Source organism: Coccinella septempunctata, chromosome 6, assembly GCF_907165205.1.
Source record: "Coccinella septempunctata chromosome 6, icCocSept1.1, whole genome shotgun sequence".
NCBI lineage: Eukaryota > Metazoa > Arthropoda > Insecta > Coleoptera > Coccinellidae > Coccinella > Coccinella septempunctata.
In genome coordinates, this window is record NC_058194.1 from 23,475,479 (window position 1) to 23,503,231 (window position 27,753).

General features: G+C 36.9%; 3 protein-coding genes across 5 annotated transcripts in view; 1 reads left to right on the plus strand and 2 right to left on the minus strand.

Moving 5' to 3' along the window:
• Positions 1-669: 669 nt before the first annotated feature.
• On the plus strand, positions 670-20,742 carry LOC123314921 (nuclear cap-binding protein subunit 1). Its single transcript, XM_044900381.1, has 8 exons — positions 670-849; positions 904-1,358; positions 1,471-1,850; positions 2,119-2,622; positions 2,892-2,995; positions 19,365-19,603; positions 19,778-20,329; positions 20,555-20,742. The coding sequence occupies exons 1-8, from the start codon at positions 810-812 to the stop codon at positions 20,666-20,668; spliced, it is 2,388 nt and encodes a 795-aa protein (XP_044756316.1). The 5' UTR covers positions 670-809; the 3' UTR covers positions 20,669-20,742.
• Positions 3,155-11,081, minus strand: LOC123314920 (mucin-5AC-like). Its single transcript, XM_044900380.1, has 2 exons — positions 10,800-11,081; positions 3,155-6,769 (listed from the first exon to the last, which is right to left on the minus strand). Exons 1-2 carry the CDS (start codon positions 10,842-10,844, stop codon positions 3,704-3,706), a joined length of 3,111 nt encoding a protein of 1,036 aa, XP_044756315.1. The 5' UTR covers positions 10,845-11,081; the 3' UTR covers positions 3,155-3,703.
• A 346-nt stretch (positions 20,743-21,088) lies between the features above and the next one.
• The window catches only part of LOC123314874 (protein neuralized), a 45,709-nt gene continuing 39,044 nt past the window's right edge, over positions 21,089-27,753 (minus strand). For all 3 annotated transcript variants that reach the window (XM_044900271.1, XM_044900270.1, XM_044900269.1), the window contains exons 2-4: positions 24,013-24,185; positions 22,419-23,897; positions 21,089-22,314 (exon numbers count right to left, since the gene is read on the minus strand). In XM_044900271.1, the coding sequence (XP_044756206.1) occupies positions 22,069-22,314; positions 22,419-23,897; positions 24,013-24,185 (1,898 nt within the window). In that variant the 3' untranslated portion in view covers positions 21,089-22,068. The remainder of the gene's footprint in view (positions 22,315-22,418; positions 23,898-24,012; positions 24,186-27,753) is intronic.

Here is a 27,753-nt window from a genome sequence, read left to right on the forward strand (position 1 = left end):
TTTCATTAACGAAATTTGAAATTCTTGTCGAACGGTTTAATTATTGATCACTTTCAACTGCTTGCAAAATTCCAAGTCAAATCACTACTTTTCATTTGAAATGTTCCCAACATATCATCTCTTGAAGATTGCAAGTCCAGTAATGCATGTACAACTTCAGTTATGTAAGAAATTTAATCTCATATACTTTCTTCTGCTCAGGTTTCTCGGCACTATTGAAATCATGGAAATGAAAATTCGCATTGCCTTTCTTAATCGTCCAACACTAGAAAATTCATCTAGAACAAAGATATCTCCTAACCTAAAATTATAGTGAAAATTGGTAAATAGTTTCTCAACTGAATGACACTGATATAAATACTCGCTAAATTATTTTAATACCCATTTTTCTAGTCAGACATCCAAAAAATTTTGTGAATATAGTTCACTGGTAACCGAATATGTAATGAAAATATCTAACCCAAAGAAGTTAAATTCAAGTTATTACTCACTTTCTAGGTTAGTGATTTGGCCGCTAGGCGGCGTTTAGATTTTTGGATTCGCCAATCAACGAAAACTCATTATTACCGAAGAAGAAGAAACAAAGAAGAAAGAAAATAAAGAAGAAAAAGAACCGATGTGAAATCTTCTGTGCTGTCCAGAATGACACGAAATCAAATTCAGGTTAGCTTCAAACTGTCAAACTCATAGACAACTGAAGCTAAATCAACAACACATCAACAACTTGATCCGGTATGACTTGTTGCAATTAATTTTGCAAGTGGAATAAATAAAGTTAGAGTGAGACTGTTTTTTTACTTAACAACGAAATGAGTCGCAGAAGGGCACATGATGAGGAAGACGGATATGGTAAATATATTACAATAACACACTTGGAAGTTTTCTTATAACAACTTTTTTCAGACCGGGTATATCGAAAAAGACGAAGGGTATCTGAAAACCAGGAAATTGAAGACAGATTGGAATCCCTTATACTTAGGGTTGGAGAGAAAAGCACATCATCCTTGGAGTCCAATTTAGAAGGGTTGGCTGGAGTACTGGAGGCTGACTTACAATCTTTCCGAATAAAAATTCTCAGGATCCTCACGGATTGTGCAATTCGTATGCCGGAAAAATGTACTATATACACGACTCTTGTAGGGTTGCTCAACGCTAAAAATTTTAATTTTGGTGGAGAATTTGTTGAGTACATGGTTCGCACATTCAAAGAATCTTTGAAGCTCTGTAAATGGGATGCGGCCAGGTATTCTTTGAGGTTTCTTGCTGATTTGGTGAACTGTCATGTTATCTCTGCAACTTCACTTTTACAATTATTGGACAATATGATGGACTGTGCTAATGAGGAGAACGTGCCTAGGGTGAGCATTCAACTTGTTTAGTGATGATTTTTGTGTGTTTCATTTTTGCATAGTTCAGTAGCAAATTCAGCAGTTGAATTTTTTAGAATGAAATCTCTTTTTGACTTGATAGGTTCGCAGAGACTGGTACTGTTTTGCAGTGTTGAGTACATTACCTTGGGTTGGTAGAGAATTGTATGAGAAAAAGGAGCAAGCTTTGGAACATCTCCTAGTACAAATTGAAGTATTCCTGAATAAACGTAATAAGAAGCACCATAATGCCTTACGAGTTTGGGCAGTAGATGTGCCTCATCCACAGGAAGAATACCTCGATTGTCTTTGGTCCCAAATAAAGAAGTTGCGTCAAGATAATTGGCAGGAAAAGCATATTCCAAGACCGTACTTAGCTTTCGATTCTACTTTATGTGAAGCTTTGCAACACAATTTGCCTTCTATTGTACCCCCTCCACATCAGGATACTTTTGAATATCCTATGCCATGGGTAGTTTTCAGGTGAGCAAATAAATTAATTCAATAATATTAAAGGAACTCTGCTTATAGAAATGTTGGTTGAAAAAATGGGAGTAAATGGAGAGTTTGCTCTCTGTTATTTAGGTCCAAAAAATTCAAAGATATTTCGTCTTGTTATTATACAGTCATTTTTCCCGAAATAGAAGTTTAAAAAAGAATTCTCGTCCCATTTACCAAATGAAAGTTTATTGCGTGAAAGAAGTGTACTAAAATGCAATCGAATCCATTCACATACATGAATCTCTTTCAGATTATTTGACTACACTGACTGTCCAGAAGGACCAATTTTGCCTGGAGCTCATTCCATCGAACGATTTCTTATAGAAGAACATTTACACTCTATCATCGAAATGTACCATTTGGAACGAAAGGATTGTGCAGCCCATATTCTCGACTTCCCCTACAAATTGAAGATACCTCTTGAGTACTGCATTGTAGAAGTGATATTTGCGGAACTTTTCAACATGCCAACTCCTCGATACATAGAAATATGTTATGGTTCGATACTAATCGAACTTTGTAAATTGCAACCGGCAACTATGCCACAAGTACTGGCTCAAGCTACCGAGATGCTATTCATGAGAATTGATACCATGAATGTTTCCGCTTTCGATAGATTCGTTAACTGGTTTTCGTATCATTTGAGTAATTTCCAGTATAGGTGGACCTGGGAGGACTGGGATTCTTGTCTTAGTTTAGATCCTGAACACCCAAAACCGAAATTTATCAGAGAAGTGATGCTCAAGTGCATGAGGTAAGATCCAGATTTAATGATTTTGAGGTTGGAATATTTTTCCAATATAAACTGCTAGTTATTTAAAAGTATTCTTTCATGTGATGTTTCACAAGAATGAATAATAATAATAATAATAATAAACAACAAACAGGAATTACTGGCAGTACTGTTTGGCAATATCGGAACAACCCCTTATTCGAATTCTAGTTTCAGTTTTTGCAATTCCCCACGCTAATCAATTGACTAGGTGAAAATATATTGTACCAATGAATTTTTGATGATTTCAGATTGTCCTACTGGCAACGTATAAGGGAAATTTTGCCTGACTCATTCAGCTGCTTCATTCCAGAAAAGCCGGAACCATACTACAAGTATTCCCAGGAAGGCGCTGGTAAGTGTTATTATATATTTATATACTTGTACATTTTGAGGTTGGATTTCTCACTCTTTTGAATTTCTGGTTTGATTCTTTGAATTTAGACATGTTTTTTTTTTATTCTTGCTGAACCAAGGTTATCTAAGTTGGATGAAAAAGTTTTTTCCTTACAACTGGAAATTTTATTTTCCTCAGAATACAATAATTATGTTTATATATTATTTCTTAGCCTACTATAAAAAGATGCTTATTGAACATATTTACAACTCATATTGAACACTGAACTGATTCCACAAAAATATCTTCCATAAGAATTCCCTTAGGAATTTTTTACTCTGCATGGTTCTGCATTCTATGCATGGTATCAATTCAATTTTTAAAAATAATATATTTATTGCCATACCTATTCATTTCACATTTCTTAGAAAATTTCAGTCGATTTTTCTTCTCATCCATATGAAGAATTTACTTGGTGAGTAATAAAACTTCTGAAGAAACTAATAAAAAAAGGTAAACTATCAGTATCAAATTCAAAATTGCTTCGAAAATCGTAATATTCTAATTCCTCATATTTACATACTCACCATGTAATTCACAGTAATGAAAACTTAAGTTTATACTTAAAAATACGTTTCATTTCTATAAAAATAAATTGCTCTATCACAATATGAAAAAAATTCAAGCGAAACTTGGATTCACATATACAAAAATACTGAAGTTATTTCATTGCTCTTTTTTATCCTTTGTTTTAGCCAAATAATTTTTTCTAGACCTTGGTTTATACGTACGTCTTCTATATTTTGAATTTTTCTTCTCAGGTAAGGAAGTCTTGTTGTCCATCGCGTGTTTTTTATCCAATAGTTCCAAACCTCTAGCGTGATTGACCAGTTGTAGAGCAATATTGTCAAAAGCATCTTTTTCAGCAGACTTCTTTGTCGCATTTTCCTCATTTTCCGGTAATTCCGCTCTGAAGATTTGTAGTTTTTCATTATTGAGTAAGTTACTCAATTTCGCCCTTATTGTAGGAAGAACTTCGATTTCATCCTCAATCAAAGGCTTCTTCTTGTTGACCTTGTAACTGATTGAGGTTAGATAACTTTGACTTGTTAATGGTGTACGTTGGGTTGTTATATTCATGGGATGAGTTATGTAGTTGTTTTGTGATTCTGCATAAAATTGGGATAAAGAAGTTGTTGGGGGTACTGTTGAAGCTTCATAAAAATCTGAATAGATTATTCTAGGTGTTTTTGCCACTGTTCTAGTTGGTTCCGTTGTGAAACTAGTTTTGTATATTTTTGATGATTGTCGCTTATAATTACTAAACTTTTTCCCGCTTTGCTTTGGTTTTGCTGGCCCGAAAATATCATCATCTGTATAATCCTCAAATTTACTCTTGTTTCTGCTTATTTGTACAGAATCATCTTCATCGGATATCTCCTCCACTAAGAAGTCATTTTCACTGCTTTTAGGTGTTGTTGTTTTCATCTTGGTGGTAGCTAATCTTGTTGCTTTGGATGATTCGAATGTCGGTGTAGTCATTTCAGTTGTAGGACTTGTGGTGGATGGGACTGGGACTGTTTCAGTTGGTGGATAAGCAAAATTATGAAACTCCGTAGTTTGTGGGCCGAAATATGTTACTATGGTGTTGGTTGAAGGTTGGTTGAACCTGATTTCGGTTGTCGATGGTGATTCTGTGTATGTTTGAGAATTTGTAGTTCCGCCGTAATCCGTATGTTGTGTTGATGCTGTATCGGTAACGCCAAAGGTTGTATCTCTCGATGTGCTAGGAAATACTAAAGTAGTTCTTGTCAGAACGTTGTCTGTTGGTATTTCTCTTGTTCCAGTAGTATATTCGCTAAGCCTCGGTGTAGTAAACCTTCCTTGTGTATATTCATAAGAGGTAGATTCATCCAGAGAACTATGTCCTACAGGTATTGTGGGAACTGGAGTAACCGTGATTATTGTTTCGTTAGGTTCTGGAGTACTTTGAATATTATAGGTATAACTTGCAGTACTTTCCGTATTCCTTTGGTATGGAGTTGTTTGTATTCCATAAGCAGTGGTTTGTTGATCGAATGTTCCTGGCATTGGTAATGTTATAGTAGTTTTCTGAGTTCCATAAGTTATGGGTGTTTCAGTCGTTGATAAATAGGACATAGGGGTAGTGGTTCTTCTGTAGAAGGTTGGTTCTTGCTCTTTCTTTAACTGAGGATTGGATGAAAGGGATTGAGTTGTTGCAGTTTCTTTATAAGGGCGAGATATCTGGTTGTCAATAGGTGATGTTTCCCTGAATGGAATATCTGTCGCTTTTCTCATAGCTTCTGTAGGTTTCACCGCAGGGAACAAGTTGAAGTCATCTTCGTCCTCATCGTCATAAGTCTTTGTTGTCCTTTGAGGCGATGGTTTCGTGGACTCTTTGCGACTCGCATATTTCCTGCTGGTTATGGTGAATATATCACCGACATCTTTCTCTTCCTGCGCAGATTTATCAATATCTTCAGCGGCAAAAAAGTGTATAGTCGTCTTTTTAGGAAGCTTCGTCGAACCCATATCTTTGACCACCTCTGTCCTAACCGACGGCGTTGGTGGCGGTATCAGTTCTTTCATGATGAATATTGGTATCTTGGTCGATGGTATTTGATTAGGAATGCTAGCTTCTGTATGATACTTCGTCACTTCGGTTACTGTTATGGGTGATGAGGGCACAAAGTGCACTCGGCTTGTTTGTACATCTCCATTTTGGACTGCTCCAACCTGAACCGGCGTCAGAATTTGTAATTGTCCGTCTGGTGTCCTCGATGTTGTAACTTCTGTAACTGGTACTATTTGACCCGTGGGCAACTGTACCAAAGTGGTTCTCGGCGGACTACCTGTTATTTGATATGTGGTGGGCGATGATGATGGTGTCATTCTGTTTATTGGTGGTGTACTGATGGCGTCTATCTTGAATCTATGACCTGTAGTGCTAGTCTTGGCAGATAAAGAATTGATCAGTTTTCTGTAAAGTTGAATTTCTTTCAAATTATTATTGTGTGAATTTGATTCATCTGGGAAGCTTGAAGGTTGCAGACTTGGGTGGGGGTTTGTCAGCGGGGGTTTTTCACGGTGTGTTATCAATATTTTCGGGTAGATTTCGTGCTGTGGTCTTGGAACATACTGTCTGTGCCATTTGACTTGATCTGGGCTGGAGTAAAACTCGTTATGCTCGTATCCGTTGACGTATCTCGGATTGCTCCTGATGACGAAGACATGGCCGGGTATGCCATAGTCAAATTTTCCATTTTTCGTGATGAAACCATCTTTTAGTGCCTTATCCACTGGGGAAATTGTGTACTCAACCTCGTATCTGTACCCGAAATTTATATCTCTGTGCCTTATCCTCTTGACAGTCCACAAAGCTATGAGTTGTTGGGCACCGTAGGGCACGTAGTGGTCGCACTTGTCACCCCTGCATTTTCTCTCGTTGTGACACTCGTCGCAATCGTTATGGTAGGGGTCCTGTACGAAACTGAACCCGACAGGGGTGGCATAGAGTTGACCCCTGGCCAAGATAGCAATATCCCCGAAGACTTTGACCGTCTGCTTTCCAGAGAATGGTGCGCTTTGTAAGTAGCCGCGCAAAGAAGGGTTACCATAACCGTCGCGTAATAAGGCTTGATGGGTCGCCTCACGAAGTCCCACCTCCCAGTCGACTAAGGCGGGTTCTTCCGCTTGTGTCCTTGAAATTCTCACGTGGTCCTCTACGTCTCTTTTCGATGCGATGCAGCTTACATCGGTGATTGAGTGAATCTGCGAAGGAAAAAGAAAATACTATGAGATTTTGTATATGTGTGTCATTCTTTGACTAAAACGCTTTTGATGTCATTTTTTTCACTCCCAATTGGTTGATATCATAGATTAATAAATTAATCTATGGTTGATATGGTATTCCAGTTTCATAGTGAATCTTTGGAGTAACAAGTACAATTTAGAAATCATATTATGTATTTATCTTCTAGGCTTTTATCGATTTCGTCTATCCTAACCTATTTAAAACACCGATAATCAATAACATATTGCATTGGGCTCAACCATTCTGAATTTTTCTAAATATCTTACGCAGCATCTTATACATATTCCCATATTTTTTCGTTAAAATCTAATATTCCGATATTATTTCGTTAAAATTTAAGGTGCACTTTTGGTTATAAAGCTATACAGAATGTGTTCAAAGACTAGTCTTTTTTGGCAGAAGGTGGAACTCAGCGAAATAAATCGCCTCCATGAAATATTCAAGATGGCGAAGTTATCAGCCCCTCAATTCCAATACGATTTTATAAAGACTCACAAAGTCCAACGATTTCGAAGATATGGTACCTATACCACTGCTAAAAAAAATAAACAAATCTAAAACCCATTTTTTATATTGCGGTGTATAAAATCCAAAAATGTTCACATATCTGGTTCATGGGAGAAAAATTGTCTTTTATTAAATGGTAATTATTTTCATGCATAAGTTGCTGTCAGTTTTAAATCCCATTGGGACTGTCAAAACCTGTTACTAATAAAAATTAAAAACCTATCCTCGGGATAAGTTAGAAGTGGTAATGTTTGTGCTAATTGGAACATAAAAGATGATGAAATATTCATTGTTCTCGCTCCTTCAATTGCGGAATTAATTTTCTCATCTGATTCATTATTGCTGGCATGATATAATTGTTATGATACTTGTCTATTACTTGTCGAATCAGTTTTCCATGACTTCACAACGATGTCTGGTCAAGCTCAAGGAAACTCAAAATAATTTTTTTCTTTTGGCGAGTATGTGTTGCATTTCTTGTTTTTTTTTATCAAGTATGATAGTTGTAGTAGTATGATAAAATTATATTTTCGGATCAGTTCTTGTGAATGGGAAATTTTTATTACATTGTTACTTCTCGAGGACCACCCTTTGGATACAATTTTCACTTCTTTGAGTCCAAAATAGATTCTTCATTTTTACTTCCAAAAATACATTCTTACCGAAGCACCCGAAGAATATTTTTCATGTTCAATCAAAGGTAGATGGTCATCGCATTATGAGAATCCATAAGTTGTTATGTGCAACGCTAAGAAGAAATCCTAGGAGGGGTATACCCTTGCTGTGAAGGGCATGTATTTTTCAATTCTGAGAGAATATGCGAAATGAATCATTGTGGACCTAAGCTTATTGTTCTTTTCCACGTTACCCAGTCTTCATAATAATTTCGTTTTAACATAATTACCATATGACGAAATACGTGCTTATTAAGATAACATCTACAGCGCAGTCACTCTACAAAATGAATATTGAATTGAGAATGAAAATCGGAAGAAATATTTTTCAAAAATTCATGGTAAAAATCAGTAATATGTCATTGAATAAGGTTAAGATCCTCGAGTGGTCAACGCTAAATTATGCAAAGTAGAATGGTAAAATAGTACTTCATATACCTAATATTCCAAAAATATTTCATTCGAATCAAACCAATAAAGAGGATCCTAAAAATTTTCGTGGTCTCTTTCTTACCCAGATATAAAATTGAAGTGGGAAAATTGGGATATCACATTAGGGACATTTAATTATTTTTTTTTCTCATCAGTGGTCGGAAAAATTTATAAATCTCTTGATTTTTGAAATTATTGAAATATGATTCATAAAGATTGTCAAGAGGGGTTTGTATGAATTTATGGTTGAAGGTGAACCCTATACACTGTCAGAATTTTTTGAATTGTGTAGAAGGTAAATAGTTTGATTTTGACGAATTTCAATTTTATTGTGTTGTACAATAATTCCTGAATTAAATATATATTCTATTCTATTCTAAAAATTATGTAATATATTTTTTTAATCAAACTCTAATTTTCTCTAGAGTCTTGTCAAACGCACAATGTTCTATTGTGGTATTTTCCTGCTACTTCAGGTTTTATAGTCTTGATATTATGTCGTTTGCGTATATGCAGAATTCCCCTAGTTAACCCTAATTTTTTGAGCGGCAATGCAGATTAAGAATTTATTAGATCGAATCCGATTGCAAGTTGTAACTCTTCAAGAACCTATTTCTAGGTTCTGCTGCGTATGACATGCTTCACCATGCTGAAATTTACATCGAGCGTTGAGACAAACCTATGAAAATAGATTAGAGTATTTTGATGATGTTAATATTGAAAATATCCACAAAATATTTCATTTTTCGTATAAGGAGTGACTGCAAGGATTCATTTTTTGAAAAGTGTATCATTAACACTGCTTCTTGGATTGAAGAAATTATGCTCATTTGTAACATGGTGTTAGAAAAATAGGCAAAAATACTACTCCGAACGATGAGATATCGATTTTTCATTGGATCTCAAAATGAGATTCATGCAAATTCGAACAGCTGCACACAAGTTGTCCATGAATTTCTCAAATGAAAGTATGAAACAAATTTTAGGTTTTTTCAATGTCATTTTTGTTACAACCGTTCTTTTTCGATGTGCCAATATAAATTTTCAGGAAGTATTGAATATACTCTGTTATGGGACTTGATTGCAAGAGTTGACTATTGAAGAAAACACATAAATATCTTATTTTTGTTCTGATGCTCGTAAAATTTGAAAAATATATTTGATAATATTTAATTTTATTTATTATTATTTATTATATTTATTATTATATATTTAATTATTTGTGTAATAGATTCTATTTCTTGATCCTAGCTAGCTCTGTTAGGAAGAACAGGTCATATAAAAAGAAATAGAATAAAATATCACATGATGAAAAATTCAGTTATATTATTTTTTTCTTGAAAAAGTGAAGTAGAAACTAGAAAACTGACAAATGAAATTGAGCAGATATTCTAAGAAAAAAATATATTTTTTGTACCACCTTTAGGCCATCTGCAGTATCTGAGCAGGGGCATAGATAGACTAATGGGTTAATCTATGAGCAGGGGCTTTAAAAAAAAATTATATGAAAGACCCACACTTTTTTTGACAAGGCATCACCCCTTAAATTTTTTCGCAACTCTTCATTCACATTCTGTACAAGGTGGGCAAAATTCATTGTCTACTGAGGGGATCTCGAGAACTATAAGAGCTAGAAGAAAACAGATGACACATTTCCGAGTTTTTTTTTCAGAGAAACAAAGAATGGTAAAAACCGTAGCCTCATACGATTCTTCGTTTTTGAGTTATTAGCAAAAAATGAAATTTTGACGATTTCGTAAAGTGCACATAACTTTTTTTTCTTTGAAGGTACAGATCTGAACCTTGAACCTTCTAAAGTACTTTTTTACGTAGAATTCACTGACGGCTCATAATATGTTTTCATTCTAATCATTAGGCGAACTTTCGCCTTTTAAATGCACACTTTTATTGAATTTGTTATTTTTGAATTGGAAAAAATTTTTTGTCGGTAGATTTCACGTAAAAAAGTGCCTATAAGAAGGTTCAAGTTTCAGATCTGTAACTTCAAAGACAAACAAGTTATGAGAACTTTTCTCAATTTTCGTTTATAACTCAGAATCTAGGAATGATAGGCCGATTCTGTTTTCGGATTTGGATTAGTCAGGAAAAAAGAGCTCGAGAATTTGTCTTCCGTTTTCTTCTAGCACCTATAGTTCTGGAATTTTTGGACACTTTTGAAGCACGAGCTCAGCTCAACTAGCTGTAGTAGTGGACAGTACAGTTTATTGTGGTGATTCAGTATCAGAATTAATTGAATTATCTCAAAGGCTATGGAAAATTAAACTTCCGTCAAAAATTGGGCAGATTTTTTTAATTAACGAAAACGTGCCGATTTCCTCGAGGTGAACGTGCGCCTATTTCGTCAGATATTTACCAATAGATAGACGACGACGGATCCAAACGTACGAAAGTATCCCATCTCGTAGAAACACAATGAACACCGTGCGAATCTAATGCAAAAAGACGCGCATCTCTAGATCAACGCACATATCACTTGCCGAAAGCTGGGTATTCACTGATGGACGGCAGGCGCCTCCGAGAGCCGCTTCTTCTCGGCCCCCGGAGCCGGTTGGGGAGGACGGCGCGACGGTCGGGCGCTCCGGGTGCCGGTCGCGTGCCCCGGAAATTCACGGTTCCGCGAGATGAAAAATCGCGGAAGTTTGGACGCGACATGTAGCGAGCGAGAGCAAGTGGGGGTTTTCCAGATTAGAGGGAGGAGAAATAGGGATAGTGTGATTGAAAATAAGAAGACTTTTTCGTTCCATCTTCGCTGAAACTGAATTGTTCTTAAAATAAGAATTTCAATGAATAAAACGAGCTCCCAAATGTTAATCTTGTGTTCTTGTATAGTTTGGTAAGGGGATTACATTCCACTGTGACCTTAAGGTCTATGGTCCTCCTCACCAGAGCTATTCTGATAACTGCGCCATCTACAGCTCGCCCTCCAGCTCCAGAGTTTCAATAAACTCTGAAAGAGCTTCAAGGAGGCTTAGTCCTCATTCCTCCTATAATTTTCTGGTCCAAGATATTCTTTGTGCGGGTTTGCAATGGTGGTTGAACAGGGGTTTCATCCCCTTCAGTTTCTGATTAGCCCTTTCTGATCACATGCTACGTAAGGCAACAATGTCCTGAGAGCAAGCCAGTCAGGAGGCATTCTTTCTGGAATCTTGCAGTTCCAAAATCTCTAAGGCCCGTTTTGCACCAATACCCCTTAAAACGAGTACTTAACTAAGTGTCTTTTAAAGTTAATGGAAGCTTAATTTCATTCCCAGTTGCACGACTGTGGCTTAACAGAATCTTAAGTAAGGGGTCCTTAATTTTTATATCTAGTAATATTTCTATTTTTTATTTTGGTGTAACTTCATCCTAGTCCAATAAAGCCATTTCATTGGTTGGCCGGTTGCTGATGATCGTTGTCATTTCTTTAACCTAACTTTATTGTCTTGTCAGTCAGTTTCAAGTAAATTATTATATTATTATCGAAGAGTGACAACTTTTTGTTGCTGAATTAACATTATTATTGATAATGATATCGATTGTCAAATAAGAGGTACCTCAGTTCATATAAGTACAACACTTTCTTTGTAAGGTCTTGTGTGAATTTGTTTCATTGATGTTGAACAGGAACGTGAAGAAAATGTCCTTATTGTCCTTGTTAGTAAGAATACGGTGAATGATTGTCAAGCAGGTGGTGGTAATCTACAAAGAGCACTCAACTTCTCAACAAAAGAAAAAAGTTTGTCTGATGACATTACAATAAAGGCAAAAGAAAAGGCTTGGTGTTCAGTACTGAATTAATTCAATTTTCAAAATACATCAAAAACGGGAAGTTCTGAAACCTGTTCAACAAATTATTATAGGTTAGAATCCCTCCCTCAAATATTTAAGTGGTCATTACAGGAGCACTTAAATTTAAGGGTAGCTTTAGCCATTTAAATGTCAGTTAACAGCTGGTGCAACGTTATTTAAGTTAAGGGTTCATTTTGAGGGACACTTAACACTAAGTGCGTTTGGTGCAAACGGGTCTAAGGGACTTTTTGCAATGATCCATGCCTGGAAGGTTCCTCCAGTGTGTTTCTCTTTTGGCTTCTCCCTTCTCCAGCAATTCTTTCTTTCCTATACCACAGAAAGGTTCTGGGCCAGTAGGTAGCATTTTTGCTCCATTTCTAGAGAGTGAGTCTCTGATTCCGGAATGTCCAGGAACCCAGACTAAAAAGACCTTGTTATTCTTGCCTGTTTCATTGAGTTTCTTTCGGGCACTCCCATATCAGCTTTGAGTCACTTTTAATTCCTCCATTACCTCTACCTACACTAGATATTCTGAGTATAGCCTCGTGCATGAACAGAGTGCTTAGCTTAGCCCAATAAGATATAGCAAATGAGGTGCAATTCAGTTCAAGCCGAGTGGAAGGCTGATGACGTAGTAGGTGGCAATATCAAGCTCACTGACAGAACTCGGTTCGTTAGCAGTGGCTTAGCATAGACAATGGGTAAAGTCTTGAAGAAGACATGCTGCTATTTCTACTTTCTACCTGCTCAGAACGCTTCGAAAACCCAATAGAATGCACTTTTTGACTCGATTAATAAAAAAGGACTTTTTCATACTATTTCGAGGACATTGAACTCAATGAATTTTCTTTATTGAGTTGAATGTTCGAGGGTTGACATCAGTTCATCATGTCATACGTAGGGCATTTCAAAGTCAGTGGAATGATAGATTTCCCACAAGCAATAAGTCATACTAGTAAGAAATGAATTACTGTAAGTGTATAATACGTTGGGCGATGTTGGATTTCATGTGTACAGGTCGAGTAAGGAGATACATTCCAAGATTCCTGTAAAAATATTTTTTTCAATGAAGAAAATTCCCAGAATTCCTGGACCATCAGATCTTCTGGGAACCTTGTTCTACCAAGGTCCGACAAAAACAACGGTTAAACCATGAGAGATCTGCATTCAATTCACGCAACTGTCATTATCACTTTATTACCCCTCGATGTGAATACAATCCTCAAGATCTCTTCTCCCTTTCAGCGAAAGAGAATAACCGTGTCAATGAGCAGAACAATAAACGTACCATAATTTTTGGGCAAATTGATTTCACACGAGTCGCGACCTTGAACTTAATTGGCAACGATTTCGATTTGAATTAATGGAGGCGTTGAAACTTCACGCTTTATGGTTCTGGCGGCTGGAAATACATCGAGGTAGCGATTGTTTATTCCATCTCACTTTCATCAATGAATGGTTCTTTTTGGGTTTTCAAACATGTTATAAACTGGTGAGAGATAACCAAAATCTAAGTATTTCCTGAGCTCCTGGTGAAGGTTGGTGTAAGCACCATGAATCTTTTTGCCTGTTGAAAGTCCTAAAGCCCATTTTTCTACCGCTTGGTGTTATCCAAGCTCACAGAAGGGTTCAGGCGCAGCAGGTGTTAACCTTGATGCTTTTCGCCAGTTTATCAGCCTGGCATCTATAGGAGAATTATCATATTGTCTCCAAACAGTTGCTTAAGCATATTAAGGCATTCCCATCTCACCAGAGCACCCTGGCTGTGTGATTCCAAGGTCCTGAGCATGACGTGGGATCCATGATTTCCATATAGCCCATCTCTTTATCATTTTCATACATCAGTAGACCATATGGTTGACTTAAAAGTCCAATTGGTTTACGATTAAAGTTCATCGCATTAAGGTAGTGGCCAATCGCCGTTTCAAAGTCACCTTCATTCACCTGAAGAAGCTAGGGTAGTGGTAATAGTAGCATTTAGCAGCAAAACGGTTACACCATCCAAACTTTCCTTCTGAATTCAGTTTTATGGTAATAAAAATGATCGGTCATATTCTATGAATAATTCTTCGAATATTTGTTTTCACTTCGAAAGCGATGGATTCCTATGACAAATAGTATCAAATTTCCTCAGTAGCTGTCTCATCACCGTCGTTGAAGAACTGCATAGACGATGAAAAATGAGGAAGTTTTCAACTTTTATTTTCTTTTTGATGAATAACAATCGAGTTCATGCATTATATCAATTTACACGACTGTGGCTTTTAATGGATGAACTTGACATCAATCTCTCGATCTCATTCGATTACAGATCAGTTGAGTTTGGAGTTTTTCTCTCCAGGTTAATTCAAATGTTCGGTTGTCGTGTTATGAATAATCAAAAAGCCATAAGACTTTGGTCAGCGTTCTAGATAAACTTACTTGCGTAGGACGATACATTTTACGTAGTGAACCAAGTAATGTTAGATTTGGAGGAATAAGGAGGGAAAGATCATATAGGAGGTGGAGTAGCAAAATTTTTCATTTCTGCTGTTGACAATATTTTTTTAAATTTGATTACTCATACGTATACAGGATGTAAAGGAATAGTTTTTGAGCAGTCCCCTAAAGATGGCACCCGCAAAAATTCACGAAATTTAACCGAAAGCCATTTTCCATAAGGATAATTTTTGTTTCATCATTGCATATGACAAACAAAAAAGGTAATTTTTTCGGGTTCCACCTATGGTTTTGAAACAAATACCTGCTATAATAGGGACAACACAGATTTACAGTTTCAAGTTAACGTTTTCGTGTAAAAAACGTTTTTCAGGCACCTTATATAACTGACAGTTTAACGAACTCGCTCCAACAATAATTGCAGAGACCCCTTTTAGTATACCTACTTATAAAATCAAATTTCCATGGAAGGCCATATCGAACAGTTTCGACATTTTAGAGGCACTACAAATACTTTCAATCACAAACAACTCTTCACCGTTGCTTAACGTCTTGTCTAACTTATACGAGGAAGTACATCTTCGATTGTCACCCGATGCACGTATTACATCAATTAAAAGAATTCACGCTTGCTGGAGCAAGAACTTATCAGTTATCCATTTTCAGGTGCATTACAAGTAGACTCCGTTACCTAACAAGAATAAACGGGGAAAAGTTGGGAAAATGTTATTATCCAATATTAATTACAATTGCAAGTTCTTCTATCCACTCATACCATTCTTGTGGCTGTTCCTATTGTTAATTATTATCGAACGAGAACTTAGAGTAAGGTGAAAGTCTATTTCTTGTTCGTATGAAATAAAAAAATAAATACAGAAGGTAAAACATTATATGTTTTTTTCATGCGAATGTTCCCGAAGATAAAAGTAAATAATTGAGAATATGTTTATTGTTTTGTTACAATAATATCATTTATCGATTTTGAATTTCAGACAAGGCTTCTGCGCTGGTGAATGGTAGAATGTACATACAAATCTCATGTATCAGAAACATAAAAAATATTAAAATTGTTGTTCAGCCACCCCTGCAGCTTCTAAATGCATGGAACAATTCACTCGCACATTCTTGATAGTCTGTCGACATAACACTTACTCCAAGGTTCATGCACAGGGTCGGCAGAAATATGTTTGCCGTACTTGGGGGTGGGTTCTTATCGCGAGATCTATTTTAATTACCTGAACCATCTATGTTCCTCGTCTCTTAAGTAATGTGTTGAATCAACCGTGGGTTTTAGTTGTATCATTCGAAAAGGGACTGTGATAAAGGTCTGTTATTAGGTTTAACACTTATTCTCAATGACATGAGCAAGCTAGCCAAATATCAATCGAGAAAATGCTTTACTTTGTATTAGGAATCTGAACAAAACCCATTGGTAGGAGAAAATTTTCATAGTGAACAAATTCAAGTTGGTTCAGAAACTGCATGAATACTTTATTATTACACACATATCCAAAATGAAGGGACAATTCAAGATCAAAAAAATTATTGGGAAAAATTCAAGATCGACTAAATTAAAAAAGGAATTTCAGGACTTTATATGCTTATCATTTCCATAGAGAAGAGATCTTTCAACTAATACCTGCTCATTTCATGAAAGATTGATTTGAATTTCCATTTCATACTGTGTCGTAATGTAAAAAATTTTTCCTCATCACTAATGAAAATACGTCCAGAACTGTCTTGGCTTAGACGGACGATTTTGCGGAACTTTACTCTCGGGGAAATCGAAATTGAAGAGATCCGTAGACTTATAATCATACGGGAAACTTAGTTGGCCCGTGGTATCTTAATGATCAGTAATTTCCGATTATTATGAAGCTATTAAAAATTCCGACTTCTTGTTCTGATACTTAACTCTTTTAATACATACGTCACGAAGAGGCGGTTGAGATATTGTAGCAATGCATGCTCTCTTTATGACAGATAATAGATTACAGTATTCCTTGAAGAATTTAAATTTCTATAGTTGCACATGTATTCTGACCAACAACTTCTGTACTAGCAAGTGATTTTGAGCATTTTTTTACAAGAGCACATTCTGATCTACGATGATTTTTCTGGGGTATAAGCTTTAAGAAAATTGACCTATGAAAAATTCCCAAAAAGATGTGGTCAGTTTAAGAACGGTTGCACCGAACTCGATTAAATCTCTCTACCAGTGTATGCAGCGGTAGCGATTTTCGGCTATATTCACATTGTTCAAGAATATTTGCACCACAATCGTTTTTCCCAACTATCAGGGCATCACTGATAGTCGAGACATGCACTCGCTGAACAAAAGTGGATATATAGTTCGAGTATTATTATTATTACATTACTGAATGAAAATATCACTTGTCATTGTTTTCGTTTCGTATACGACATGCAACGCTAATAACTCCACTCTTTCTTTCGCAAATCGTCATGAAAGCCCTCATTCTTTTATTTTAAGTGAAACCAAATTAGTAGTTATGCCGATATACAAATCCCAAGATTTAGTTATTAAAACCAATTACCAACGAGCTTTCTAGTGAAACAAAACCTGAATATTAGACGTTGTACCGTGGATTATTATCCTATGAAGAAGGTAAACGCAATAGTTTCATTATGTAAGTTGGAGAGAAATGTTGCTGCAATAGAAGATGCATTTAACTCTGGAACTCATCGAAATTTCGTCCTTCATGCCTGAAGGGCCTATCTGTTTGGGCACTATGGTTCTTTTTATGAAGGATGGACTGTACATTCGTTCTTTTAATGTTGCTCAACCTGTATATACGTCTACGATGCGCTATGCTTGTGATACCTATTCACATAAACAAACACTTCACTGTTTATAGCAATCTTTATTTTGAATAAAAAATTAAAATAATATATTTTGTATTTCGTATATTGAGTACATGAGAAATAGTATTTCGCCCAGCTCTATGTACAGGGTGGACAAAATTGGTGATACCTGAACTACAACTTTTTAACCCAACGGGATAGAGATAAATGAATGTACCATTCATGTCGTCTTTTTTCGAGAAACTAATAATGCCATTAACTGCATTCCTCTTCTTTTGTTTTTGAGTTATAGGCCAAAATTTAAATTTGGGCGATTTCAACTTTGGTCTTTATCTCCGTTTCTGTTGGTGCTAGGATGTTGAAATGAAGGCATAATACAGACACTGTTTTGATAGCAATCCAGCGGCGTACTATGAGTTTTTCCAACAGGTATATTTGCTGAGCTATAACTTAAAGATGTTTTTTCTTATAAAAACAGTTTAAAATGACTCAGAAGGAATCGCCATTTCGTCAGTCAAAAGTTCAAACAACGGTTTCATAACAAAAAAACCCAACTTTATGTTATAGCTCACCAAATAAACCTGTTGGAAAAAGTCATAGTACGCCACTGGATTGCTATAAAAAAAGTGTCTGCATAATGTCTTCATTTCAACATCGTAGCACAATAAGAAACGGAGATAATTACCAAAATTGAAATCGGCCAAATTTGAATTTTGGCCTATAACTCAAAAACAAAAGAAGATAGAGGAATGCAGTTGATGGCATTATTAGTTTCTCGAAAAAAGACGACATAAATGGTACATTCATTTTCCTGTATCTCGTTGGGTTAAAAAGTTGTAGTTCAGGTATCACCAATTTTGCCCAGCCTGTACAGTCAGAAGGGGTGAAAATTTGAGCCATAATTTTTTTCATGAAATATTAATGTTTTCGCCAGGGAATCACCTCTTGCACTTTTGCAACATCTGTAGTAAATACAATATATCACAGCCGTCTTCATTATTAAGTTCGAGAAGGCTGTGACTATATAAATCATAAAATTTCAAAATTGCCACCCCAACTGCGATGTCACAATCATTTAGAAAGACCATGTACCCTCATCAACGATTCCGCATGAAACACAATCCCTCATTTTCGCAATTTCGACAGGATTAGTTCGTTGATCGAAGTTGACGGAAAACCGTGAGCTCTGGACGTTTTAAAATTCAGAACGAGAGTAGCCGGCCGCTGCAACTTCGTCTATTCTTCTGAAAATAGGTCATCTTATCCAGCTTCATCACGGCCTTATTCTTGTACCGCCAGAAACTCATTTCATAATCTCAAAGGAACGCCTGAATTTTCCCATTTGTTGCGACCGTCAGGAACGACAAGAGTTTCGTAATTTTTTTTTCATGTGCGCGTTTCAATGTCGCCCTGGCCATTTGTTATTTGAACTTGTGAAATTGGAAAAAATACAACGGAAGATCGGAGAGATAAATGAAATCATGGACCTTCCTTTCGGATTTAATCTCGGGTAATGCTTGTGTAAGAAGGTGGTCGACTCATGTCTCCCTCCAAATCCATTCTATCGGTTTTGCGTCGTTATTTTCAACCAGCTTATTCTCCCGGCTTCATTTTCTTATGTAGCGTTGTAAGGAGTTGCCCTTTCCAAAATGCAATAATTTTTCTTTCAGTTCATTGAAAACGTCTATCAGAGTGCAATTCGTTATGAATGAAATTATATTCTTTATTTCTAAGAACCTCAAACCCAAATATCAATTCTGGAATATATTGTCCACCCCCATCTGCCCTCAATATTTTGTTGAATACCAGGAAAAATGAATTTTTGTGTGTTTTAATTAGAACAAAAGGCAGCACAGGGTCGAATTTCAATTTATTGTCTCTTTTTCAGCATCCCTTCCTGGAACTGCAACAGCCCATCAGTTGGTAGTTTCGATAAGACAAAAGTGCACCCCGGAGGAAGTACTAGGTGTCTTGAAAGATTTACCGAATCCTCGATCTGAAGAGGAGGCAGATAGCCGATTCAACCCTCTGAAGATAGATGTTTTCGTTCAGACTTTGTTGAATTTGGGCTCGAAGAGTTTCTCCCACAGCTTTGCTGCGATTTCGAAGTTTCACTATGTGTTTAAGGTAAGAAAATTTGACTTTGTAGCATTCTTGTGGTAGCATGAAAGTTTGAAATGAAAAATTCTCCCTCTGCAGTAACGCTTTTGTTGCAGTGTGTAAAGAAATGAATTTTTGAGTCCTCTTAACCAACTTCAAACCAGTATTCTTTCCATGCTAATTCTATACTCGTTTTTCTAGATTCTAGCAGAGTCCGAAGAGGCCCAAATATGTATATTACGGAATATGATCGAATTGTGGAGGAATCATCAACAAATGATGATTGTTCTGGTAGATAAGATGTTAAAAACGCAAATTATCGAATGCTCAGCTGTAGCGAATTGGATATTTTCCAAAGATATGATTCCCGAATTCACCAAATCTTATATATGGGAAATTCTTCACATCACAATCAAAAAAATGAACAAGCATGTAACAAAGCTCACTGCAGAACTGAGCGAAGCTAGAGAAAAGTTGGCTAGAGAAGAACATAGCGACAGCGAAAGCGAGGAAGATGAAGAGGGAAAGAAGAAGGTGGAAGATTCTGAAAAACCAACAGAGGAGATGGTGGAGAGAATGGAGGAAAAACTTGAGGCTGCGCAAGCAGATCAGAAAAATCTTTTCTTGATTATTTTCCAAAGATTCATAATGATCCTGTCGGAGCATTTAGTTAAGTGTGATACTGATGGAAAAGACTATAATACACATTGGTATAAGTGGACCATTGGAAGACTGCAGCAAGTGTTCTTAGCAGTAAGTATTTTTTATGAAAAACATTCAAGACGCAGGGATGATCAATCTTCATTTGAGCGCCCGAACTTTTGGCAACCTATTTCCCAAACTAATTTTACCGCCATTTATTCTTGATTTGAATATTTTTTGTACAGAAAAATAGAATTCCCATCATAATTCCAATGAACCTATATAATATATTGAATTAATGAATTATTAGGCTGCTAAAATAAAAACTTTTTTCAGCACCATGAACAAGTACAGAAATATAGTTCTACCCTAGAAACTTTACTCTTCACTCAAGATCTGGAGCCTCATATCCTCGAAGTTTTCCATCAGTTTGTTTCATTAAGAGGTTGAAAAACCATACCTTTTACATAATTGTAATTAAACATGTTAAGGATTTCAAAATATGAATAAAGTTATTTCGTGAACTTCTTATCTCTCAATTAGACCTCAAGTTTACATATTATATTATATAAAGTTCCTCATCATCACTTGAAGAAAGGTAAGTACTGACAAATTCGAAAACCTGCATTCAAATCCCATATAAAATGAAAAATTGAGAAGTATCTATTCAAATTTTCCTTCATAAATAGAGGAACTTCATTTTGACTTATAAAAAGAGACTGGTGCATCTTCACGCTGCACAGTCTAGTATCTTGTAAATTTTAGACCGATTTCCAGTTGAAGGTTAGTGTAATTTTTTTAGTATTTCGCCATTTTGCCCAAATTTCACAAATGATCTCATTAATGAGAGATATTGAATTAAAAACATCGTTTCCATAACTAAATATTTATTTTGTAATAATTAACATTTGATTCATTTGAAGAATATATTTCTTTTAGAATAACACTTTGAACTGAACTACAGCAGCACATTCTGATGACTAGAAATACTATTTTGTTAAATCTAACATTTTGTGTTAAAACCATATACAAACAAGGTCCAGGAATTTCAGATAAGATGAAAAAATAAATTAAGGAATGTGTTGAATTTCGGGATTTCAAATATTAACAGTAAAAGTTTAACACAAAATCAATAACTTATACAAAGCACCTCCACTACAATACTTATTTCTAGGAAGGTGACCAAATATGGAAAAAATTCAGTTCACCTAGAAACAAGGATCATGTGCATAAAGGACATAAACTCAACTAACTATAATAAAATAATATAAATAAGAGTTACTGCAAAAAATAGTTGACTAAATCCACATACTGTGGGACACAGCAGCTGACTAATTTTCTGCTGAATTACACCTGACCAAATTCAAGCCCTGGCATCTTTGGTAGTAAGTTCTGGATAAATCCACACAATATTCGATACAACCGTGTAAGAATGGTAAAAAAGGGGGAATAGCAATTTTAAGACCTATATACAATATTCGTGAGACTAAACATAGACCTGACAACTCCTGCACAAATGATCCCATCAACTAGCTACACAAAGTCATCTATGCACATCTCAATAACAGATACGAAAACAATATACAAACTATTCCACAAAATCAGTCTTTTCAATATAAACTCCAAGAATTTTCATTTCCTCAGGAAGCACAGAATTAATTTAGGATTTCACGAAATGTCTCACAACCTAAATTAATAATTTATTATCGAGATTGATGATTTTGACAGCCTGGACGGAGAACCATACCCGTTCAACATAACAAAAAGTCTGATTTTTCCGTTTGTTTTTGAACAAGTGTATGAATTTGATTCTGAGACATTCCATTTTCGTTTCAATCCAGATGGAAATTTCACGATTTGTATGTTCGGATGACATCCCTTATTGCTGCTCGACAAAGTGGGCAGTGGCCACCACCTTTTCCTTTCCATTGCTGGAGGGCGCATTCGTAGCACATACACATATGTCCGCACATGTATAAAACGGCGTCTATGGGATTTTCGTAACAAATGGTGCATTCCGTGCCAGCTCCATGAACTGCGCCATTTTGCTCCAACCATCCAAGAGTTGAGTATTTGCTTGCTTCCGAGGAAATTGGCTGAAAAGAAAAATAACGATCAGTATACAGGAATTCCAAAAGATTTATTCTTGAGTTTGGTGAAAACTATTCATGTTGAATAAGTTTAATAAAATGGAACCTACCTCGATATAATTACTGCTGCATGAAGATACCATAGTGCCAGTTAGATTTGGTACCGGTGCTGTTATACTAGATTTACTTGGCGAAGGCGGGGTCACAACACTGGGATGTGGTTCACAACTTATCGTTTGTTGACTAGGATGACTATTTTGGCTATGTACTGAACTGTGAGAAGAATGATGTAGGTGATGACTGGAAGGTACTTGACTTGGCTGATTGATGAAATGAGCGGTAGATGGCGGTAGCATAACTGTCAACATAGCGCCGCCATTGATGTTTGGATGCACTTGAACGTCTGACGTAGGTGGCGCTATCAATATTCTTGCATTTGAAGGTTGTGGCAGCACAGAGCTCCTCCTGAGTTCAGATTGAGCATTTATTGTATTTCTGAGTTCCGACTGGGAGTTCAAACTATTGATTGATTCTGAAGCCGATGTAGGTGACATCAATCTGCAGTGACTATTCTGAACGGGATGTGTAGGTATAGATACAGGTGAAGGACTGCTGAAAACACGGATTTTCTGTGTGGATCCAAAGATATCGAAGAATGCCCATAATTGTAAGCTTTGGTCCACGTGGATAACTACTAAGGGTGCTCCCCCATTCCGACTGATCTGTACTTCGCCATTCAAAGCGATGCAAAAACTAATCTCATCTCCTTGGTTCAGATTCCTCGCGAAATCTCTGCTGATCACCCAGTATTCCGGCCTGTCGAGTAGAAAATTGGAATCGTCCGGCAAATCGGCGGTTCTTAGGGACGCCGGGTCGCAAGAAGTCAAACCCAACGCCAAACATCCTTGGAACATGGCTTTCGTGTTTAGAATTTGACAAACCACTCGTTCGCCGAGTTGTAGTGGTCTGGCGGTGAAGACGTAACCCTGGCAGAATTCGTTATCTATTCTTTCCGCCACGTTTTTGGTACTGTTGAATCTGACGTTCCTCCCACGGGTTCTGTGCAAGCTCATCGGATGATAGGGGATGTAAGACGACTGGTAACGAAGCACGGGTAAATTCATGTCTTCGTTGTCCCTCTGTTGTATGTTACATTGTTGCATGGGGTAAACTAGTCTATCAACGTCTTCGTTAATATTATCACAGTTATTGTTATTGGTTGCATTTCGTCGCGAATTGTTAAGGTTATGTCTAACGTCAACGAACTCGATAGCGGTCGAATTTCCATAAACGTCAATTAGTGCCCATAGTGGTCCTCTGGTATCGACCCCGCTGAAGAATATGCCCTTTTCTTCTCCGTTGATGCCGAAGTGGACGTCTCCGGCTGAGGTAACGTAGTAGAATAAAACAGTGTTGCGACTGCAGAACCTTTCTGGTAAGGCTTTCGCCCAGTATCCAGGTTTGTTCGTCAGATCTGGACAGGTGTACTTGGGCAGGCCAGATCTCAAACTGCTAGGATCGTTGTAGGTGAAACCGAACCTGATCACCCCACTCCAGTTGATAGATATTTCCAAAAATTTGATGCAAATCTGGAAAACAATAAACAAGGTTAGTTTTCGGAACGGATTGGGAATATTTTCGTCAAATAAATATTTACTTTGAATTCGACGTGTTTGGTTTGGTGATATATTCGGGATTATTTACCTTTTCGTTAACTTTAACTGGTCTCGAACTGAATGAAATGCCTTTGCAGAAACTTTCAACACGTTTCGCAACTGTTCCATCTCGGAGGATTCTGATATTGTCTCCATGGACATGATGGAAAAGCAGGGGTGGTAGATTGTTAGTGCCCCCTCCATTCGAACTAGATCTCGATGCTGTAACAAAGAAAAAATTGTTAAAACGAAGTTGTAAACAGAATTGAAAAAATGTGGGAATATTTGCGAGGAATGGTTCAGGTGTATAAAAAACCTTTTAAAACTGCCACAATATGCAACTACATTTCAATATTCGATTCTAAAACAATTTATTAGTGAAATTGAAAATATGCTTGATTTTCGCTGCAATACCAGAAAAGAACAGACAGACACAGCATCTGTTGAAGACATGTGCAAATCGGAAAGCAATATATAATTCTAAATTAAGAAAAGGCTCAACTAGTAAGAGACATCCAGGTGTCGGTTATATCTGCAATATGTTGAGGGGAGTACGAACATCTGTTCCTTACCAGAGGGTGCTACCTTCAGGTATCCGGTTTAACGACCTCACCTTGGGGTTGCACCCTTGGATACCCATACCTCCAGTTCCGTTCGCACAAAAGGAAGCTGCTAGGTTCCATTGTCGAAAAGGTCGGACAAAAAATGGGGTTTGGAAGGAAAACGGGGTCACATTCAACAGTTTAAGTGAAAATAAAATGGATATGCAAAGATGGGATACAAATTCACATATGATTGGATGAATTCCGATGCTTAGGCCATGATATGAGGTAGAGACATTCACAAAATCGTGTAACATTCAAATTTTTTCAATTCAGACCATGAGTTCGATACACACAAAGGAAAAAGAACGTTTTTTTGTGATACGGATACGAATTGAAGCGGATGATGTCCCTGATTCAAATTAATTGACGTGGACGTAGCGTTCTCCAGTTCTGAATACAATTAGTACGGCTATGAGAACCGCAGACAAAATAAACGAACCATTATGTACGAAACGATGCAGAGGAATGAAATATTTAGCGTCGTTTATGTGTGAACTCATCCCATTAAGTATTATTCTCACATGGCGTTTGGTCTTCGGATTTAGAGAGAGAGTAGAGCTGCCTCGAAGCCCGGACAGGTTAATAAATCTGAAATTTCTCACTGAGGAGTTATGTTCCCACGGTACTTCTCTAACTCTTTCTTCTGGCCGACGTACCTGTAATGCACGTGAAATCATTAATGACGATCACGATCTCGACGTTGCTCTCGCCGATCGAAGATCATCGACAACACGCAAATAACAATGTTATCCACCATTTTTCAGCCGAATGGTCCCACGAAAAGAATGTAACGCCATCGCCAACAACGCAGGAATAGTAATCATCTGTCACGATGCGCCAGAACGGAAAAATTATGTTATTAAAGTAATGTTTCTAGTATTTATCTCGATCTCGTTCAAAAAACACGAATGCGTAGCAATTAAATTGAAACGACCTCAAGAAATTCAAACACGACAACGCTACTATGCCACCGACTTGGCGGAGGGTTACTTTTACAAAAACCAGAGAATAGATGTTTTCCGGAGATGCAAACTTTCCGTATGAGTTCATCGTGAAGCAAACCCTCAGTAAGTTGAGGGGAATGACGTACTCTTTACTAACGAGTATCCTTATTTTAGTATTATGACATCCGTATATTTCTATGATTATTTTTTGAAGTTTACAGAAACCAATAAAAGCTCCTTTATTTGTGACGTTTACGCGTAGTAAAATTTCGAAAAGGTAAATTGAACTAAATGTTTAAACCGCATTGAGGGTCAAATTACATTACAAATCATGTATTTCGATAACCTTGAGGGAAACTACATATTACTGAGATTACTATGTCATTTATTCAACGCTTAACGTCAATAATTGTTGATCGTACACCTTACAGTGGATAATAAGCCACTCGAGGGCAGTGTAATAAAACGGAAATCAATAAACTAAAGCATTTCCCGCACAAGAACTCCAGTCCAATTCCAGAGATCCGGATGAGTCTGCAGTTAATTCAAGGGATCCCTCCAGGCAGAGGATATTCGTTTTCGATGGGTGGCGATCAATGCCAGGATTAAAGGGTATTTCATTATCCTGTCATAGTCGACAATCCACAGGGATAGGATATTCCTCCTGGCAGTATAAGCATCCTGTGGAAAAGTGAACACTTGACTACTAAGGTCCCCTACATACGTGGGCGCATAGAGCTGAATAAATTCATAAACATCCACATGTGTCCGATTACATAACCCCCCCAACTTAAGCGTTTCACCACCCTTGACGATGAAAAGTCCATTATACTTCTGTTCGTTTATAATTCCTTCGGGAGTTTCGACGTCATGGATAGTGAGTGACAACTTCATCTGAAAAGAAGAGGCCCAACGTACAACCACGATTTCACTCTGGAACGCTATCGTTTTAAACCGCCATTTTGTTATTATCTCAGACTTAATTTGTTCCTTCTTTCCGATTTCAATTTGGTCTGCTTTGCGATGCAGAAAATACAGGTGAGGAGGTATATGAGAATTTACCCAAGTATAACGTTTGAGTAGAGTAATATTCATAAGCCTCTGCTGTCTGAAATAATGGGACTTGGGGGCGTGCACGTGTCCTCGTTTCCTGTCTCCAGGCCGGATATAAGGTGGAGATTTTCAGCCCTAGAACGTCTACAGGAAGCGCCATTGTGTTAATGAGCACACTCCACTTCAGAAAGCGGCTGCACTTTTATTGTTGTTTCCTAAATTCGTGTTCTTTTCTTTCGGTCTAACCCGAAGACAAACTACTCAATTCCATTTCATTGTCTTCTGTTATAGTAGCGCCATTGTTACCAATCTTCTGAATAGCTTGTTCGATCAAATTATCGTTAATTGTAGAAGTGCGACCACAATGGACGTTTCAGACACAATTGTTCAACAAGACGTAAAAGAGACCACACTGACAGAAAAGCATATTAATTGTTATGATAGAAAACCTATTCCATAATCGTAAACATGAATATATTTAAATCGCTACATCAAAAACTGAACAATTTTGCCGCTCAAAAGTTGCTATATCCATATTCACTGAGGTTTCAACTAACTATACGTTGTATAACTAACTGTTCTTCATGATAAATTACTGTAAATATATCCATGGTACACAGAGAAATTGATGACACCACGAATAAGAAATAAAATTCGTAGTTATTCCCAGGAATCCTGAAATTACGTAAATGATTTATAATTGGGAAATATTTTTCGGTTCCTGCTTTAATAATAACCTTAACTTTGATTACAGACGTGGATAAATACAGGCGAGCAATTTTAACCAGCATGATATCTTCAGGTCACGATTAACAAAGTTTTCGTCGATTTATTGTTGGGGAATTTTTGTGCTCTTATTTCGAACACCAACGATGCGACTTGAGACCTCCGCTATGATTTTTTCGAACGAGTGAACTCGTTAAATACTCCAAAAATAATAACGCAATTCATCATCCACCTATCTGCCAATCTCCCGAACGATTAAACGGAAATTTATACAAGTTCCATTTCCCACCAGCTGTAGACACTAACAGACGAATTTTTTATCTTCTCGTGTAATCGAGAGCCAATAAAAACGCGACAGATATATTTGGTACTGCAGTCAGTAATCGAAATAAGGCATCTTGAAACGTCTATATTTAGGAGACGTTCGGAAGAATATGCCAGGCTATATTTATATCCGCGACA